This window comes from Drosophila takahashii, chromosome 2R (genome assembly GCF_030179915.1).
Source record: "Drosophila takahashii strain IR98-3 E-12201 chromosome 2R, DtakHiC1v2, whole genome shotgun sequence".
In the NCBI taxonomy this organism is placed as follows: Eukaryota; Metazoa; Arthropoda; class Insecta; order Diptera; family Drosophilidae; genus Drosophila; species Drosophila takahashii.
In genome coordinates, this window is record NC_091679.1 from 4,717,898 (window position 1) to 4,739,466 (window position 21,569).

At 42.8% G+C, this 21,569-nt stretch overlaps 1 protein-coding gene and 1 long non-coding RNA gene across 2 annotated transcripts in view; both read right to left on the bottom strand.

The window, feature by feature from the left end:
• The window catches only part of LOC138912474 (uncharacterized), a 199,026-nt gene that overhangs the window by 129,616 nt on the left and 47,841 nt on the right, over positions 1-21,569 (bottom strand). The window lies entirely within an intron of this gene.
• LOC138912472 (uncharacterized) lies at positions 8,723-13,065 on the bottom strand. The gene is made up of 2 exons (XM_070213390.1): positions 12,563-13,065; positions 8,723-12,501 (listed from the first exon to the last, which is right to left on the bottom strand). Exon 1 carries the CDS (start codon positions 13,063-13,065, stop codon positions 12,595-12,597), a length of 471 nt encoding a protein of 156 aa, XP_070069491.1. The 3' UTR covers positions 8,723-12,501; positions 12,563-12,594.

Sequence of the window (21,569 nt, forward strand, 5' to 3'; positions counted from 1 at the left end):
GTTTGTCGCAAATCGTACGGCCGCCATACAAGAAAAAACTCACAATGCCAAATGGAGCCACGTAAAATCCCACGATAACCCGGCCGATCTAGGCACCCGCGGCTGTACCCCCACCGAACTCAAAGACTCGCTATTATGGTGGCACGGGCCAAAATGGCTATCAATCCCAGAGGAAAATTGGCCTTGCAGCCAAGCTCCTTCTATCACTCCTCCAGAACAGAAGAATGTTCAGCAGTTTTTCACGGAATCTGAAAACTTTGATATATGTGAACAATTCACGACTTACTCGCGAGCACTACGAGCAACAGCACGAATTATGCGTTGGTATCAAGCAAATCCCGCAACTCCCAAGGACAGTGCTCTCCAAATCAAAGACGCCAAAACTAGGCTTATTATAGCCGCACAACGCCTTTTCTATCCCAAAGAATATGATCAGTTACTCAACCAACATCCTATCTCCAACAAAAGCAAGTTAAGGACTTTATGCCCAATCATTGATTCCGTTGGGCAAATTAGAATCAATAGTAGATTAGCCAACGCAAACATACCCTACAAGGAACGATTTCCCATACTATTACCACCCAAATCGAAACTTACCACCCTGTTTATCGACTTCATCCACAACACTCTTCTTCATGCTCAAAACCAGCTGATGCTAAGAGCGATTCGGCAAGAATTCTTTGTCCCCAAACTAGCCAATCTCGTTAAGGCATCTATTCGCAAATGTATAACATGTACGCGTTTTAAACAAGTCACAAAAAATCAAATTATGGCCGCGCTTCCCCCCGAAAGAACACAATTTTCTCCAGCGTTCGCTATAACCGGAGTTGACTTCGCAGGTCCACTTAATTTAAAAGCCTCCAATATACGAACCAAGGTAGTTCTCAAAGGCTACGTTTCCGTGTTCGTATGTTTCTCCACCAAAGCGGTCCACTTGGAAGCCGTCTCAGAACTTAGTTCAAAGGCATTCTTGCAAGCATTCGAACGTTTTGTCAGCCGTAGAGGCATCCCAAAAAAGGTTGTGTCAGACAATGGCCGAAATTTCCTTGGCGCCAGTAGAGAACTGACAAAAAACTTTGCAGAGTTCATGAAATCTGCAATGGATCATGTTTCCAGCCTTTTCAGCAGTCGTGAACTAGAGTGGCAATTCATACCCCCCCACGCTCCCCATATGGGTGGACTCTGGGAAGCTGCCGTTAAGAGCTTCAAAAAGCATTTCACTCGAACCGCAGGTACCAGAATATTCACATTCGAGGAGTTTGCCACATTACTTGCGAAAATAGAGGCCGTTCTTAATTCTCGTCCGCTATGCGTACCCAGATCCAATGTTAACGACTTACTGCCACTAACTCCGGGCCATTTCCTTCGAGGAGCACCTTTAACGGCGCTTCCTGAAAATCCCAACGAATCTCTCTCCATACTAAACCGTTGGCAGAAGCTAAAACTTCTTCATCAAGAATTCAGCACCCGATGGCGACATGAATACCTTCATGAACTCCACCGAAGGTATAAATGGAAGCAACCAAAAGCCAACCTTTCAGTTAATGACATCGTCATTATCAAGGACGACGCCTGCCCACCCACGCATTGGCGTCTTGGGAGAGTCATACACTTACATCCAAGCAAAGACCAAAATACGCGCACAGTGGACCTCCAAACCCAAACTGGACCGCTCACGCGACCCATTGTAAAACTCGTGTCTCTCCCAATCAAAGACAACCCGTCCTCGGTTACACAATAACCGAAATCCCACTCCATTCTCTCTATTTCTCTGTTCAAGTTGTCTCATTTATACACCCATACTAATTCCGTAATTAATTCCGTAGATGTACAAGTGCCGCATGTGCCACAAAGGTCATCCTTTGCGCGTATGCGCTAAATTCATCAAGCTGAGCATCCTGGAACGCCGTCGCGCCGCACGAAGAATGGGCTACTGCTCAAATTGCCTGGCCACCACACATCGCGTGCATCAATGCGATTCCAAAGAGGTGTGTCACAAGTGTGGCGACCTGCATCACACTTTGCTGCACCACGGCTACACCACCACGGAAGCTCCAGAAGCATCAAAGAAGGAAGGACGTCAACCGCGCAGCCCACGAAAGGACAGCTCTCCACCAAGCATCAACCGAACCGTCCGAGCGAGTCGTTCCAAAACAAGGAACACTTCCGAACGCCGCCCTCCGAGACGCAGTATCTCACCATCTCAGACGCTTCGCCAGCTGCAGGAAGCCATCAAAAGCCTAACCAAGCTCAAAACCGCCATCCGGCAGGGGGGGCGGCATGTTAGCGCACGCTAACCCTTGCAATAAATCATGGTACACACTTCAATGTAAATAGCCTATAATCATGTAAATAGCCTATAATCATGTAAATTGCCTATAATTCTACAGTGTTTTTTAAACCAAGTGTTTCTATCTCACCATTCCTAAATAAGTAAAGACCAAAACTGGGGACTCGACCTTGACAAGAGTTTCCGGGCTCTTCTGAATAAAACGTTGCTACGAAAAGAACATTGCTCCGCATATTGTTTGACTTTCTTTTGTACCCCAACTTTTAATCATCATCGGCATCCGCCGCTTCATCCAACATCATCATCGGCATCCACCATCATCGTAGGCATCCGCATCTACTCGGCATCCGCACATCATCAGCATCCGCATCAGCATCCCCTCTTCACCCATCACCGCAGGCAGCAGCTTCTCCGAGCGGAGCCGGCAATTCATCAACTCCAATCATCCACACAAAGCGACAGCAAGCAAGCTCCGCTACTTAGCTACCATCACCAAAAGAGCAATGCTATCCCACGCATCCACTTTGTTTGAGATTGGGCGGGCGATCCAGCGTAACTAGATCGAATGTATATTGCGGCACAATATGCTTTTTCTGATGCGTCCGAAAATCCATGCAATTGGATGTCTTGCGTTGGCTCGTATCCTACCCATCTGGGTATGCTGATGGTCTTTATATTTGGTAAAACTTCGAGAAATTTGTTCCAAGTGGTCAATGTAGTTGGCTTGACGAGTGTGTCAAGCCAACTACATTGACCACTTGGAACAAATTTCTCGAAGTTTTACCAAATATAAAGACCATCAGCATACCCAGATGGGTAGGATACGAGCCAACGCAAGACATCCAATTGCATGGATTTTCGGACGCATCAGAAAAAGCATATTGTGCCGCAATATACATTCGATCTAGTTACGCTGGATCGCCCGCCCAATCTCATTTATTAGTTGCTAAGCGCGGCAAGCTTACTGCTTTGAGTGGCGCAACCTTGGTTTTAGCAACTAATAAATGAGATTGGGCGGGCGATCCAGCGTAACTAGATCGAATGTATATTGCGGCACAATATGCTTTTTCTGATGCGTCCGAAAATCCATGCAATTGGATGTCTTGCGTTGGCTCGTATCCTACCCATCTGGGTATGCTGATGGTCTTTATATTTGGTAAAACTTCGAGAAATTTGTTCCAAGTGGTCAATGTAGTTGGCTTGACACACTCGTCCCAGTCTTGACCTTCTTTCCAAAGGGATTGGAGCAGCAGTTTCGCGTGGATTACGATAGGCGTAAGCCATCCTGCCGGGTCAAACAAAGTGGATGCGTGGGATAGCATTGCTCTTTTGGTGATGGTTTTGCATGGAGTGGGTGCTTTTATATTGTATTGGAACACGTCATTCTGTGCGTCCCATTTTATTCCTAGCGTCTTGGTCGTACTTGCCTCGGATACCTCCAAAAATTCGGTATCTAACCGGTCTGCAACAGCTATATTCTCCAACAGCTTGATGTGATTTGCAGTGTTCTTTTTGAGGAGAAATCCTGCGGATTTTAGCGACGCAATAAGTTGGCTTTGGGCATTTTTTGCGTCCTCGAGCGTGTGAGCACCAGCAAGTATGTCGTCGACATAAGTTTCCTGGAGCAGGATTTGGCTTGCCCTAGGGTATTTTTCTTTGCAGTCCGTAGCTAGCTGTTGTAGCGTACGAATTGCTAGGAATGGAGCGCAGTTTACCCCGAATGTGACCGTATTCAGCTGGAAATCTTTCATGATTGCTGATTGTTTGGGACGGAATATTAGACGCTGGAATGGGCGATCGTCCGGATGGACTAAAATTTGTCTGTACATTTTTTCAATGTCGCCGTTAAACACGAATTTGTACAGTCTCCAATTGAGTAAGATGCCTAAAAGGTCCCCTTGGAGAACGGGGCCTTTATGGAGAACATCGTTTAATGCAAATTTAGAATGGGTTTTACGCGATGCGTTAAATACCACGCGTAATTTGGTGGATTTACTTTCGGGCCGGACGACCGCATGGTGAGGAATGTAAAACGAGAGATATTGATTTTTCTGAATGATTTCCATGGGTGGAACTTCTGTCATGTGACCTAGGTCAATGTACTCTTGAAGGACTCGGGAGTATTCCAAATTTATGGCCTCGTCTTTAAGCAATGTTTTGTAGAGCCGAGCGTATTGCCCCATAGCGATATTTCTGGAAGAACGATTTAGCGTCGCTTGTGAACGGTTGTGTTTACCATTGTGCTCTGAGTTTTTGTTTTATATTGTGTTATTTCCGCAAGTATTTTGTGTTTATTTACTAACAAAGTTTAGCCTAACAATCGTGTTAGTGATTTTCATAGATCTCCCAGATTACGGGTACGTGGTTATAGTTATTTTAACATTTCCATTTGATTTATTTAATATCTTGGCTTTGTTAGTGTAATTTGCACACTATAAATTGGCTCTTATATTCTCTCTCTTACTCTTACTCTCTCTCTCTCTGCCGCTCTATTATAACTGTAATTTCACTCTCTCTGAACCTGCCGAATTTCTTGTAGACCTATTCTCATAGTCTCTCTCTCTCTTGCTTGCTTGACATTTAACTGTTCGTGCGTTGAGTTGTTTTTGGTGCCCCACAAGCCACGCTCAGTCGATAGAAGACTTTTCTCTCGCGCTCTCTTTCGATTTAATTCGCGATCTCGCGCTCTTATACTGTTTGTGTTTTTGTGATTTTGTGGTTTTGGAATTTGATCCCAGTGCCAAATTTACTTGAGGTATTTTTTTTATACTTTTATATACTTTTTATTTTATTCTCTTTATTCTCTAACATATTTTTCTTATAATGACTCCTATCTGTACTAAGAAAAATTGTAGGACTTCATCTAATGACCCTTTTGTTTACTGTTGGCTCTGCGAAGCAATGATGCATTCTAAATGTGCAGGATTTACTGGCAGAGTTAAAGACTTTATTGAAATGCGGATTGGTCTCATGTGGGTATGTGAGCACTGCAGGGATTTGGCAGTTGAGATGAGCAGCTTTATGAGGCAGACTCGAGACGGCCTATGTAATCTTTCACGAGTTTTTAAACAGCTCAATGATGGATTTAATTCCGTATGTGAACAATTTAATAATAAAAATTATTAACCGAGTCGCCCAAACGCAAAAAAGCTAGCTCAGCGACAGTAAAGGCGAGTGTTGAATCCACTTTAAATCCAAACTTGGTAGCTGCTGCAGTTTCTGGTGACACAGGGGTAAGTGAACCACCTGTGCCAATGGATACTGCTAGTTCAGGTGTAGTCCCTGTCCCTGTAGCCCCTGTATCTGAATGTCAGGCTCCAGATCCGGCGGAATCAACCAATCTGGTGCCGACCATACCCATAGGTACAGTGGGCGCCGTTTCTGTCGCTCAGCCGAATGAGGTTCAGGCTGCTGCTGGGGGGCGTAAAAATCTCTCAGTTGTACCCAGACGTACAGCAGGTGCCGCTTCTGGCTCTCAGCTGAGTGAGGTTCAGACTGCTGCTGGGGGCGTAAGAAACTCTCAGTTGTTCCACATAGGAAGCAACTATTTGTTTCAAGATTTACGCCTGATACCACATCTGAGGATGTTTTGGAATTCATTCGTGAAAAATTCCCATCCGAGGATATTGCGGTTGAACAATTTCGATTTTCATACGCCCGTAGGATATCGTCTTTCAAAATTTTTGCTCCGCCTGATGTGTTTAAAGAACTGCTTTCTGAAAGCTTCTGGCTTAATGATGATCTGGTTATAAAAGAATTTGTTCCTAATAAACCAAGAACAAATAATAGGCCTTCCACGGTGCCAAAAAACTGAAAAGTTTATTATTGGCTTACCAAAATGTTAGAGGACTTAACATGAAGCTACCCAAGCTTTATGCTGACTCCTCGGCATTTACGGACGATATCTTAGCTTTTACAGAAACTTGGCTGAAACCAGAGATAACAGACTCTGAAGTTCTTGCAAATAATTTTAATACCTACAGAACTGATCGCCTTTCCCGTAGGGGGGGCGGCGTTCTAATTGCTGTTACTTCTACCCTAAATTCTGAGAGAATTCACTCTCATGTCCCTAGTGACATTGAATTTGTTGGTGTGAAAGTTACCCTCCAATCCTTGTCTATCTTTATTACATGTTCCTATATTCCACCTGGCTCTGACCTTATAATTTATGAGCAACATCTAGCAGCTATTAAATCTATTCTATCCTTTCTTTCCAATAGAGACCTTTTGATTGTTTTGGGTGATTTTAATCTCCCGGATATTTCTTGGTCCCCTCCTTCTGACTCACTTGTCGCTCTACCCTTATCCGCCCATGACTTTGTGGATGGCCTTTTAGAATTATCGTTACAGCAAGTTAGCTTTATACGTAATTCATTAAATAGACAATTAGATCTTGTGTTTGTTTCAGATCCGTCTGAAGTCACAGTATCTAGAATTGACGCTCTTGTGGTACCAGAAGACCGATACCATCCAACTATGGAATTGACAATTTGCCTCCCCTACCTTGATACCCTCTCTCCTTTAGTCTCTCCAACTAAAATGAGAAGCTTTCGTAAATGTGACTTTAGTAAACTTAACTTAATGATTTCTCAATATAATTGGACAGAATTTTATAACTGTATGGACATCGAAAGTGCCACTGAACTGTTTTATAGCGTTCTAAACACTTTTTTTAATGAATGCGTTCCTGATAGGCTTCCTCCAAAGCCAAACTGTAAATTTGAATTTTCAAATGACCCGAAGCAGTTTTATAACTTTGTCAACGCAAAGCGAAAGTCATCAGCTTTGCCTTCATCGGTTCGATTTAACTCAATGGAGGCATCGACTGACTCTGAAATTGCTGATTTATTCTCTGACTTTTTCCAAACTACTTATAGCTCTTCTTCATGGTCAGAATCAAATTACCGTAATCCCTTAAATAGGGCAAATTGTATTTTTTCCCCTATAATTACCGAAAGTTCTCTCTTAAGAAATTTAACATCAACAACGCCAACTTATTCTCCCGGTCCTGATGGACTTCCTGGGTGTGTGCTTAAGTTTTGTGCATCAACCATCTGCAAACCTATTCTTAAACTTTTTCAATTGTCTATTTCATCATCAGTTTTTCCAACTATCTGGAAGGATTCTTTTATTATTCCACTTCACAAAAAGGGTGCGAAGGCGGATGCCCAGAATTATAGAGGTATTTCTAAATTGTCGGCTATTCCAAAAGCCTTTGAACGTATTATCACTTCTCATTTGCAACATTTATGTTCCTCGCTAATATCACCGTGTCAGCACGGTTTTGTTAAGCGAAGATCGACTACCACCAACCTACTTGAATTGTCATCAATTGTAATAAATGGATTTAACAATAAAATGCAGACTGACGTTGTATACACAGATTTCAGTAAAGCCTTTGACTCTGTTAACCACTCTCTTCTTTTATTCAAATTAGATTTGCTTGGCTTTCCATGTAATCTATTAACTTGGATTTCAAGCTATTTGAATGGGAGGACTCAGAGGGTTATATTTAAGAACGCTGTTTCAAAAACGATCCATGTGACATCTGGAGTACCTCAGGGTAGTCATTTGGGCCCTTTGCTGTTTACTCTGTTTATTAACGATCTTCCCTCTATTGTAACACATTCTCGTGTACTAATGTATGCTGATGATGTTAAGCTTTGTTTGACTTATAATAATATAGAGTCTGGTTTTGGCTTACAATCAGACATTGATCATTTTCAAGTATGGTGTGAGTATAACCTCTTAAATTTGAACTGCCTAAAATGCAACGTAATGACCTTTTATAGGGTTACCCCAACCTTTATAAGTTATTCGCTTCAGAATTTGCCACTTGACCGTATATATTCAGTAAATGACTTAGGCGTTCTTCTGGACCCGAAGCTTAAATTTGACTGCCACATAATGTCGACAGTCAATAAAGCTATGAGTGTTCTTGGGTTTATAAAGCGTTGGTCAAAAGAATTTGATGACCCTTATATAACCAAATTATTATTTACCTCCCTTGTCCGTCCTATATTGGAATATTGTTCTTCGGTTTGGAGCCCACAATACCAAGTCCACATTGACCGTATAGAGTCGGTACAAAAAAAATTTCTCCTTTTTGCCCTTCGTAGTTTGAACTGGGATCAAAACGTAAGGCTACCTTCCTACCAGAGTAGATTATTATTGCTTAATCTGCCCACACTTGCAAATCGTAGAAAAATGCTGGGTACCATTTTTATGCATAATCTTATAAGAGGTGATATTGATTCTGTAGAACTTGTTAGCCGCCTAACTTTTAATGTTCCCGTTAGACTAACACGTAATTATCAACCTCTTAATTTACCTCGATGTACATCAAATTTTGGTCGGCACGAGCCCTTTCGCGTTCTATGTAATAATTATAACGTTCTTTATCATTTAATTTGCACATCAACTTCTATCCCGGTATTAAAAACTAACATTTTAACTCATTTGCTTCACTCCTAACTGCATGTTTTTTTTTTTTTTTATTATTTGTCCCGTCTTTATTGGTTTTATGTATTCTTCCTCGCGAACTCGCATTTTTGCCCAAATTTACAAAAGGGCCCCGCGCGTAACAAGCACGTGCTTGGTGTCGTTGGGCCACTTGTTTGTACTTCTCGTAGTGCATCAACGTCCATCATATATACATGGTATTGGGGAATTCACTTTTGAACGGGAGGCGCACCATATATCTACCATCCGGTAACCTTTGAGTAGTGTTGACGTAATGGGTCTCGCAATTTTCGTCCACCTCGGTTACGGTTTTGGCTACGGATATTTCTTCGAGTTCCCAAAATTTTTGTAGCTGTTTTCCTACGTCTGCTATGTCTTCTTCCACTAGAGTTGAAAAAGCATAGGCTGTGGAGGTGTTGGGGAGTGAACCACTAATTAACCACCCGAATACCGTGAGCTGAGCGAGTAGATTGTTGTGTAGGGGCGTTGTTATGCCTTCTAGAAATATCTGGGGAGTGATGTCGCTTCCCAGTACTATGTCAATTTCTGCAGCGGTTGAAAAATTGGGATCTGCCAGATTTAATTGATCTAGACTTGGGGATTTTGGTTTCATAACGGAAACAGACGGGAGAAGATTGGTTAGTCGTTTGAGTACGATAGCCTCAACTGGTATAGAGCACAGATCTTCCCCGTTGGTGAGTTTAAATTTGCATATTTTGGACGATGAGCTGACGTAATGACCTCCGATCCCTGAAATATTTGAGTGGCATTTTATGGTCGGCAAACTGACGCGTTTTTGAGCCTTTTCACTGATAAATGACCTTTGGGAACCTGGGTCGATCAAACCTCGCATGCGAATAAGTTCGCCTTTATAGGGAATGTAGACTATCGCGGTGGGTAATATCACGTTCGGATTTTGACCCGCGTAGTGTGCGTCGACTACCTGGGATTCTTGCTGTCGAGGCGGGAAATGCAGCAGAGTATGATGTTGCTTATTGCATGTGATGCATGTTTTTAAGCTTTTGCATTCGTTTATTGCGTGGTTGGAAGCCAAACAATTGATGCATATTTTTGCTGTTTTTGCAACTTGATAGCGGTCTTTGGGTGACAGATTTTTAAATTCTGCACATTGTCGTATGTGGTGTGAACTTTTGCAGTATTTGCATGAAGTGTCTGTAGTAGCTGCGTGGGCTAAAGTAGGAATTTTGGTGTGAAACTTTGCCTGGGTTGGAACAAAATTTTTTATTGGATTAATTGCGGACAGACGTTCAAGTACTTGGACGTAAGGAAGGATGTTAATTGTGACCATGTAGGCATTTCTTTCCTGGATTCTAGTGACTGTTCCCATAGGGCGAGTGTCTGCTGAGGTAATTTGGATGAGGTGTGGTATACTAGGAAGGGATCCCAGTCGGCGGTGGAGACTTGCTGCGCTGATAAAACTGCCAGGCAGCTCGTAATGGTAGCTTGGAATTTCTGGATATCCTTGCTATCTTCGGAACCAATTCGTTTTAAATCGAAAATGTTTTTGAGTTGGGTATCTACAATGAGTCTTTTGTTTTCGAATCTTGTGCTCAGCGCATCCCATGCTGGATAAAAATTTTCATCGCATAAGGGAAAGCGCTTTACAATTGTGCCTGCTTCCCCATGCGTTTTATGTCGCAGGTGATAAAGCTTTTGGGCTAATGTAAGCTTGGGATGATTGGTATATACTGCTGTAAACATGTCCCTGAACGAGGGCCAGTCTTCATAGTTGCCATGGAATGGCTCTGTGTCACATGCTGGAACCTTAATGTGACTTGAGTTAGGGAGCTCGTTGCCAAATCCGCTTAGGTTGCACTGATTTGGAGATGGATTAACCACTGAACTCTCGACAAGAAACCCTTTGAGAGAAGCTTTGACGCGGAACAGCTCGTCTTCACATACGTTGAAATGCTGTGTTGCGACATCCGCTAGTTCGTCGTTTTCTTCGCCTGAGGTTAAAGCGGTTTTGAAATCTCGATCAACCTGCTCAAACAAAGTGTATACACGAGCTATGCATTCTTTTACGGTTGTCTCTGTTCTGTTAAGTGTTTGGGCTTTTTCGCAAAACTGAAGAAAACGGTTTTTTGAGAAGTTGAATGCCCGATATTCAGTCATTTTTCTGATTGTGTGAGCGAATTGAGAGTGAAAGGACTAGCCGGAGGCTTGTGTTTTGATTGAGATCGAAAGGACTAGCCGGAGACTTGCGTTATGATTGAGATCGAAAGGACTAGCCGGAGACTTGTGTTATGATTGAGATCGAAAGGACTAGCCGGAGACTTGTGTTATGATTGAGATCGAATATTGAATAGTAGAATGGAATATGTCTACTTACAGATTTACTTAACCTTGTTTCCTACACTTTGGTGGTGTTCGAAACTGGCCTTATAACTCTTGATGTGGGCAAGCCTATAATAATTGCTTATACTATAGTCTATGACGTGTGTATTGTCCGAAATGAGTGTGATTAAGTTAAATTGGTGTTTTTTCTGTTCAAGATGGTTATTAATGTTGTGATGTGAACCTGAGAACACTAAACTGAAAGTGCCCGCTGTTGCAACTTTTGCAACTGCGACGGATAAACTTGTGATGTGAACCTGTGAACACTAAACTGAAAGCGTCCGCTGTTGCAACTGTGACGGATAAACTTGTGATGTGAACCTGCGAACACTAAACTGAAAGTGCCCGCTGTTGCAACTGTGACGGATAAACTTGTGATGTGAACCTGCGAACACTAAACTGAAAGTGCCCGCTGTTGCAACTGCGAAGGATAAACTTGTGATGTGAACCTGCGAACACTAAACTGAAAGTGTCCGCTGTTGCACCTTTTGCAACTGCGACGGAGTGTGATTTTAAAGAGAGATTGTTAATTAATAAACCAACTGAGTTTCTTCTGATAAATGCATTTATATGGCAGAAGGACTGTCGTTTTTTATTAAAATTCACAAAATATTTATTGGATTGAGTGTAATAATGTTCAAGTGTGCGAGGGTACTTATGCACGTGGTTATGTTGTAGTGTGTGTGATAATGTTTTAGTGTGATCGTGCAATAATGCACGTGGTTATGTTCTGTAATTACAGGTGTGTGTGTAAATGCGAGACAGATCTTTAAATTAAAAATATACAGTGCAAAGGGACTTGCTTTTTAACTTATTTGAGTTTGTGTACTTTATTATTATTGTGGACTGTATTTTTTTGCGTCAGGGTGATGTTACCCTGATTGTACTTAAGGGAAAAAATTTAAAATTTCTTTTAAACGTGGCTTGTAGGTTAGCCACGATCATTTACCTTTTTTGTAATAGGGCGATGATTCGATGTTTGCGAGATGGACCATGAAAAGCTGGTAGCTAAGTAGCGGAGCTTGCTTGCTGTCGCTTTGTGTGGATGATTGGAGTTGATGAATTGCCGGCTCCGCTCGGAGAAGCTGCTGCCTGCGGTGATGGGTGAAGAGGGGATGCTGATGCGGATGCTGATGATGTGCGGATGCCGAGTAGATGCGGATGCCTACGATGATGGTGGATGCCGATGATGATGTTGGATGAAGCGGCGGATGCCGATGATGATTAAAAGTTGGGGTACAAAAGAAAGTCAAACAATATGCGGAGCAATGTTCTTTTCGTAGCAACGTTTTATTCAGAAGAGCCCGGAAACTCTTGTCAAGGTCGAGTCCCCAGTTTTGGTCTTTACTTATTTAGGAATGGTGAGATAGAAACACTTGGTTTAAAAAACACTGTAGAATTATAGGCAATTTACATGATTATAGGCTATTTACATGATTATAGGCTATTTACATTGAAGTGTGTACCATGATTTATTGCAAGGGTTAGCGTGCGCTAACATGCCGCCCCCCCTGCCGGATGGCGGTTTTGAGCTTGGTTAGGCTTTTGATGGCTTCCTGCAGCTGGCGAAGCGTCTGAGATGGTGAGATACTGCGTCTCGGAGGGCGGCGTTCGGAAGTGTTCCTTGTTTTGGAACGACTCGCTCGGACGGTTCGGTTGATGCTTGGTGGAGAGCTGTCCTTTCGTGGGCTGCGCGGTTGACGTCCTTCCTTCTTTGATGCTTCTGGAGCTTCCGTGGTGGTGTAGCCGTGGTGCAGCAAAGTGTGATGCAGGTCGCCACACTTGTGACACACCTCTTTGGAATCGCATTGATGCACGCGATGTGTGGTGGCCAGGCAATTTGAGCAGTAGCCCATTCTTCGTGCGGCGCGACGGCGTTCCAGGATGCTCAGCTTGATGAATTTAGCGCATACGCGCAAAGGATGACCTTTGTGGCACATGCGGCACTTGTACATCTTTTTTGTAATAGGGCGATGATTCGATGTTTGCGAGATGGACCATGAAAAGCTGGTAGCTAAGTAGCGGAGCTTGCTTGCTGTCGCTTTGTGTGGATGATTGGAGTTGATGAATTGCCGGCTCCGCTCGGAGAAGCTGCTGCCTGCGGTGATGGGTGAAGAGGGGATGCTGATGCTTAGAATTATGCGGCGCACATCTCTTGGCACGGCTAGTGCAACATACATTCAAGACAACGCAACTTCCCGAGCTAAAAACCTTCTTGTGGTCGGATTCCACCATAGTCCTAGCATGGCTGGAAAAACCACCAGGTACATGGAAAACGTTTGTCGCAAATCGTACGGCCGCCATACAAGAAAAAACTCACAATGCCAAATGGAGCCACGTAAAATCCCACGATAACCCGGCCGATCTAGGCACCCGCGGCTGTACCCCCACCGAACTCAAAGACTCGCTATTATGGTGGCACGGGCCAAAATGGCTATCAATCCCAGAGGAAAATTGGCCTTGCAGCCAAGCTCCTTCTATCACTCCTCCAGAACAGAAGAATGTTCAGCAGTTTTTCACGGAATCTGAAAACTTTGATATATGTGAACAATTCACGACTTACTCGCGAGCACTACGAGCAACAGCACGAATTATGCGTTGGTATCAAGCAAATCCCGCAACTCCCAAGGACAGTGCTCTCCAAATCAAAGACGCCAAAACTAGGCTTATTATAGCCGCACAACGCCTTTTCTATCCCAAAGAATATGATCAGTTACTCAACCAACATCCTATCTCCAACAAAAGCAAGTTAAGGACTTTATGCCCAATCATTGATTCCGTTGGGCAAATTAGAATCAATAGTAGATTAGCCAACGCAAACATACCCTACAAGGAACGATTTCCCATACTATTACCACCCAAATCGAAACTTACCACCCTGTTTATCGACTTCATCCACAACACTCTTCTTCATGCTCAAAACCAGCTGATGCTAAGAGCGATTCGGCAAGAATTCTTTGTCCCCAAACTAGCCAATCTCGTTAAGGCATCTATTCGCAAATGTATAACATGTACGCGTTTTAAACAAGTCACAAAAAATCAAATTATGGCCGCGCTTCCCCCCGAAAGAACACAATTTTCTCCAGCGTTCGCTATAACCGGAGTTGACTTCGCAGGTCCACTTAATTTAAAAGCCTCCAATATACGAACCAAGGTAGTTCTCAAAGGCTACGTTTCCGTGTTCGTATGTTTCTCCACCAAAGCGGTCCACTTGGAAGCCGTCTCAGAACTTAGTTCAAAGGCATTCTTGCAAGCATTCGAACGTTTTGTCAGCCGTAGAGGCATCCCAAAAAAGGTTGTGTCAGACAATGGCCGAAATTTCCTTGGCGCCAGTAGAGAACTGACAAAAAACTTTGCAGAGTTCATGAAATCTGCAATGGATCATGTTTCCAGCCTTTACAGCAGTCGTGAACTAGAGTGGCAATTCATACCCCCCCACGCTCCCCATATGGGTGGACTCTGGGAAGCTGCCGTTAAGAGCTTCAAAAAGCATTTCACTCGAACCGCAGGTACCAGAATATTCACATTCGAGGAGTTTGCCACATTACTTGCGAAAATAGAGGCCGTTCTTAATTCTCGTCCGCTATGCGTACCCAGATCCAATGTTAACGACTTACTGCCACTAACTCCGGGCCATTTCCTTCGAGGAGCACCTTTAACGGCGCTTCCTGAAAATCCCAACGAATCTCTCTCCATACTAAACCGTTGGCAGAAGCTAAAACTTCTTCATCAAGAATTCAGCACCCGATGGCGACATGAATACCTTCATGAACTCCACCGAAGGTATAAATGGAAGCAACCAAAAGCCAACCTTTCAGTTAATGACATCGTCATTATCAAGGACGACGCCTGCCCACCCACGCATTGGCGTCTTGGGAGAGTCATACACTTACATCCAAGCAAAGACCAAAATACGCGCACAGTGGACCTCCAAACCCAAACTGGACCGCTCACGCGACCCATTGTAAAACTCGTGTCTCTCCCAATCAAAGACAACCCGTCCTCGGTTACACAATAACCGAAATCCCACTCCATTCTCTCTATTTCTCTGTTCAAGTTGTCTCATTTATACACCCATACTAATTCCGTAATTAATTCCGTAGATGTACAAGTGCCGCATGTGCCACAAAGGTCATCCTTTGCGCGTATGCGCTAAATTCATCAAGCTGAGCATCCTGGAACGCCGTCGCGCCGCACGAAGAATGGGCTACTGCTCAAATTGCCTGGCCACCACACATCGCGTGCATCAATGCGATTCCAAAGAGGTGTGTCACAAGTGTGGCGACCTGCATCACACTTTGCTGCACCACGGCTACACCACCACGGAAGCTCCAGAAGCATCAAAGAAGGAAGGACGTCAACCGCGCAGCCCACGAAAGGACAGCTCTCCACCAAGCATCAACCGAACCGTCCGAGCGAGTCGTTCCAAAACAAGGAACACTTCCGAACGCCGCCCTCCGAGACGCAGTATCTCACCATCTCAGACGCTTCGCCAGCTGCAGGAAGCCATCAAAAGCCTAACCAAGCTCAAAACCGCCATCCGGCAGGGGGGGCGGCATGTTAGCGCACGCTAACCCTTGCAATAAATCATGGTACACACTTCAATGTAAATAGCCTATAATCATGTAAATAGCCTATAATCATGTAAATTGCCTATAATTCTACAGTGTTTTTTAAACCAAGTGTTTCTATCTCACCATTCCTAAATAAGTAAAGACCAAAACTGGGGACTCGACCTTGACAAGAGTTTCCGGGCTCTTCTGAATAAAACGTTGCTACGAAAAGAACATTGCTCCGCATATTGTTTGACTTTCTTTTGTACCCCAACTTTTAATCATCATCGGCATCCGCCGCTTCATCCAACATCATCATCGGCATCCACCATCATCGTAGGCATCCGCATCTACTCGGCATCCGCACATCATCAGCATCCGCATCAGCATCCCCTCTTCACCCATCACCGCAGGCAGCAGCTTCTCCGAGCGGAGCCGGCAATTCATCAACTCCAATCATCCACACAAAGCGACAGCAAGCAAGCTCCGCTACTTAGCTACCAGCTTTTCATGGTCCATCTCGCAAACATCGAATCATCGCCCTATTACAAAAAAGGTAAATGATCGTGGCTAACCTACAAGCCACGTTTAAAAGAAATTTTAAATTTTTTCCCTTAAGTACAATCAGGGTAACATCACCCTGACGCAAAAAAATACAGTCCACAATAATAATAAAGTACACAAACTCAAATAAGTTAAAAAGCAAGTCCCTTTGCACTGTATATTTTTAATTTAAAGATCTGTCTCGCATTTACACACACACCTGTAATTACAGAACATAACCACGTGCATTATTGCACGATCACACTAAAACATTATCACACACACTACAACATAACCACGTGCATAAGTACCCTCGCACACTTGAACATTATTACACTCAATCCAATAAATATTTTGTGAATTTTAATAAAAAACGACAGTCCTTCTGCCATATAAATGCATTTATCAGAAGAAACTCAGTTGGTTTATTAATTAACAATCTCTCTTTAAAATCACACTCCGTCGCAGTTGCAAAAGGTGCAACAGCGGACACTTTCAGTTTAGTGTTCGCAGGTTCACATCACAAGTTTATCCTTCGCAGTTGCAACAGCGGGCACTTTCAGTTTAGTGTTCGCAGGTTCACATCACAAGTTTATCCGTCACAGTTGCAACAGCGGGCACTTTCAGTTTAGTGTTCGCAGGTTCACATCACAAGTTTATCCGTCACAGTTGCAACAGCGGACGCTTTCAGTTTAGTGTTCACAGGTTCACATCACAAGTTTATCCGTCGCAGTTGCAAAAGTTGCAACAGCGGGCACTTTCAGTTTAGTGTTCTCAGGTTCACATCACAACATTAATAACCATCTTGAACAGAAAAAACACCAATTTAACTTAATCACACTCATTTCGGACAATACACACGTCATAGACTATAGTATAAGCAATTATTATAGGCTTGCCCACATCAAGAGTTATAAGGCCAGTTTCGAACACCACCAAAGTGTAGGAAACAAGGTTAAGTAAATCTGTAAGTAGACATATTCCATTCTACTATTCAATATTCGATCTCAATCATAACACAAGTCTCCGGCTAGTCCTTTCGATCTCAATCATAACACAAGTCTCCGGCTAGTCCTTTCGATCTCAATCATAACGCAAGTCTCCGGCTAGTCCTTTCGATCTCAATCAAAACACAAGCCTCCGGCTAGTCCTTTCACTCTCAATTCGCTCACACAATCAGAAAAATGACTGAATATCGGGCATTCAACTTCTCAAAAAACCGTTTTCTTCAGTTTTGCGAAAAAGCCCAAACACTTAACAGAACAGAGACAACCGTAAAAGAATGCATAGCTCGTGTATACACTTTGTTTGAGCAGGTTGATCGAGATTTCAAAACCGCTTTAACCTCAGGCGAAGAAAACGACGAACTAGCGGATGTCGCAACACAGCATTTCAACGTATGTGAAGACGAGCTGTTCCGCGTCAAAGCTTCTCTCAAAGGGTTTCTTGTCGAGAGTTCAGTGGTTAATCCATCTCCAAATCAGTGCAACCTAAGCGGATTTGGCAACGAGCTCCCTAACTCAAGTCACATTAAGGTTCCAGCATGTGACACAGAGCCATTCCATGGCAACTATGAAGACTGGCCCTCGTTCAGGGACATGTTTACAGCAGTATATACCAATCATCCCAAGCTTACATTAGCCCAAAAGCTTTATCACCTGCGACATAAAACGCATGGGGAAGCAGGCACAATTGTAAAGCGCTTTCCCTTATGCGATGAAAATTTTTATCCAGCATGGGATGCGCTGAGCACAAGATTCGAAAACAAAAGACTCATTGTAGATACCCAACTCAAAAACATTTTCGATTTAAAACGAATTGGTTCCGAAGATAGCAAGGATATCCAGAAATTCCAAGCTACCATTACGAGCTGCCTGGCAGTTTTATCAGCGCAGCAAGTCTCCACCGCCGACTGGGATCCCTTCCTAGTATACCACACCTCATCCAAATTACCTCAGCAGACACTCGCCCTATGGGAACAGTCACTAGAATCCAGGAAAGAAATGCCTACATGGTCACAATTAACATCCTTCCTTACGTCCAAGTACTTGAACGTCTGTCCGCAATTAATCCAATAAAAAATTTTGTTCCAACCCAGGCAAAGTTTCACACCAAAATTCCTACTTTAGCCCACGCAGCTACTACAGACACTTCATGCAAATACTGCAAAAGTTCACACCACATACGACAATGTGCAGAATTTAAAAATCTGTCACCCAAAGACCGCTATCAAGTTGCAAAAACAGCAAAAATATGCATCAATTGTTTGGCTTCCAACCACGCAATAAACGAATGCAAAAGCTTAAAAACATGCATCACATGCAATAAGCAACATCATACTCTGCTGCATTTCCCGCCTCGACAGCAAGAATACCAGGTAGTCGACGCACACTACGCGGGTCAAAATCCGAACGTGATATTACCCACCGCGATAGTCTACATTCCCTATAAAGGCGAACTTATTCGCATGCGAGGTTTGATCGACCCAGGTTCCCAAAGGTCATTTATCAGTGAAAAGGCTCAAAAACGCGTCAGTTTGCCGACCATAAAATGCCACTCAAATATTTCAGGGATCGGAGGTCATTACGTCAGCTCATCGTCCAAAATATGCAAATTTAAACTCACCAACGGGGAAGATCTGTGCTCTATACCAGTTGAGGCTATCGTACTCAAACGACTAACCAATCTTCTCCCGTCTGTTTCCGTTATGAAACCAAAATCCCCAAGTCTAGATCAATTAAATCTGGCAGATCCCAATTTTTCAACCGCTGCAGAAATTGACATAGTACTGGGAAGCGACATCACTCCCCAGATATTTCTAGAAGGCATAACAACGCCCCTACACAACAATCTACTCGCTCAGCTCACGGTATTCGGGTGGTTAATTAGTGGTTCACTCCCCAACACCTCCACAGCCTATGCTTTTTCAACTCTAGTGGAAGAAGACATAGCAGACGTAGGAAAACAGCTACAAAAATTTTGGGAACTCGAAGAAATATCCGTAGCCAAAACCGTAACCGAGGTGGACGAAAATTGCGAGACCCATTACGTCAACACTACTCAAAGGTTACCGGATGGTAGATATATGGTGCGCCTCCCGTTCAAAAGTGAATTCCCCAATACCATGTATATATGATGGACGTTGATGCACTACGAGAAGTACAAACAAGTGGCCCAACGACACCAAGCACGTGCTTGTTACGCGCGGGGCCCTTTTGTAAATTTGGGCAAAAATGCGAGTTCGCGAGGAAGAATACATAAAACCAATAAAGACGGGACAAATAATAAAAAAAAAAAAAACATGCAGTTAGGAGTGAAGCAAATGAGTTAAAATGTTAGTTTTTAATACCGGGATAGAAGTTGATGTGCAAATTAAATGATAAAGAACGTTATAATTATTACATAGAACGCGAAAGGGCTCGTGCCGACCAAAATTTGATGTACATCGAGGTAAATTAAGAGGTTGATAATTACGTGTTAGTCTAACGGGAACATTAAAAGTTAGGCGGCTAACAAGTTCTACAGAATCAATATCACCTCTTATAAGATTATGCATAAAAATGGTACCCAGCATTTTTCTACGATTTGCAAGTGTGGGCAGATTAAGCAATAATAATCTACTCTGGTAGGAAGGTAGCCTTACGTTTTGATCCCAGTTCAAACTACGAAGGGCAAAAAGGAGAAATTTTTTTTGTACCGACTCTATACGGTCAATGTGGACTTGGTATTGTGGGCTCCAAACCGAAGAACAATATTCCAATATAGGACGGACAAGGGAGGTAAATAATAATTTGGTTATATAAGGGTCATCAAATTCTTTTGACCAACGCTTTATAAACCCAAGAACACTCATAGCTTTATTGACTGTCGACATTATGTGGCAGTCAAATTTAAGCTTCGGGTCCAGAAGAACGCCTAAGTCATTTACTGAATATATACGGTCAAGTGGCAAATTCTGAAGCGAATAACTTATAAAGGTTGGGGTAACCCTATAAAAGGTCATTACGTTGCATTTTAGGCAGTTCAAATTTAAGAGGTTATACTCACACCATACTTGAAAATGATCAATGTCTGATTGTAAGCCAAAACCAGACTCTATATTATTATAAGTCAAACAAAGCTTAACATCATCAGCATACATTAGTACACGAGAATGTGTTACAATAGAGGGAAGATCGTTAATAAACAGAGTAAACAGCAAAGGGCCCAAATGACTACCCTGAGGTACTCCAGATGTCACATGGATCGTTTTTGAAACAGCGTTCTTAAATATAACCCTCTGAGTCCTCCCATTCAAATAGCTTGAAATCCAAGTTAATAGATTACATGGAAAGCCAAGCAAATCTAATTTGAATAAAAGAAGAGAGTGGTTAACAGAGTCAAAGGCTTTACTGAAATCTGTGTATACAACGTCAGTCTGCATTTTATTGTTAAATCCATTTATTACAATTGATGACAATTCAAGTAGGTTGGTGGTAGTCGATCTTCGCTTAACAAAACCGTGCTGACACGGTGATATTAGCGAGGAACATAAATGTTGCAAATGAGAAGTGATAATACGTTCAAAGGCTTTTGGAATAGCCGACAATTTAGAAATACCTCTATAATTCTGGGCATCCGCCTTCGCACCCTTTTTGTGAAGTGGAATAATAAAAGAATCCTTCCAGATAGTTGGAAAAACTGATGATGAAATAGACAATTGAAAAAGTTTAAGAATAGGTTTGCAGATGGTTGATGCACAAAACTTAAGCACACACCCAGGAAGTCCATCAGGACCGGGAGAATAAGTTGGCGTTGTTGATGTTAAATTTCTTAAGAGAGAACTTTCGGTAATTATAGGGGAAAAAATACAATTTGCCCTATTTAAGGGATTACGGTAATTTGATTCTGACCATGAAGAAGAGCTATAAGTAGTTTGGAAAAAGTCAGAGAATAAATCAGCAATTTCAGAGTCAGTCGATGCCTCCATTGAGTTAAATCGAACCGATGAAGGCAAAGCTGATGACTTTCGCTTTGCGTTGACAAAGTTATAAAACTGCTTCGGGTCATTTGAAAATTCAAATTTACAGTTTGGCTTTGGAGGAAGCCTATCAGGAACGCATTCATTAAAAAAAGTGTTTAGAACGCTATAAAACAGTTCAGTGGCACTTTCGATGTCCATACAGTTATAAAATTCTGTCCAATTATATTGAGAAATCATTAAGTTAAGTTTACTAAAGTCACATTTACGAAAGCTTCTCATTTTAGTTGGAGAGACTAAAGGAGAGAGGGTATCAAGGTAGGGGAGGCAAATTGTCAATTCCATAGTTGGATGGTATCGGTCTTCTGGTACCACAAGAGCGTCAATTCTAGATACTGTGACT

Bases quoted from the DNA above. Each gene is read 5' to 3' on its own strand.
- LOC138912472 (XM_070213390.1), bottom strand. From the start codon at position 13,065: ATGTACAAGTGCCGCATGTGCCACAAAGGTCATCCTTTGCGCGTATGC.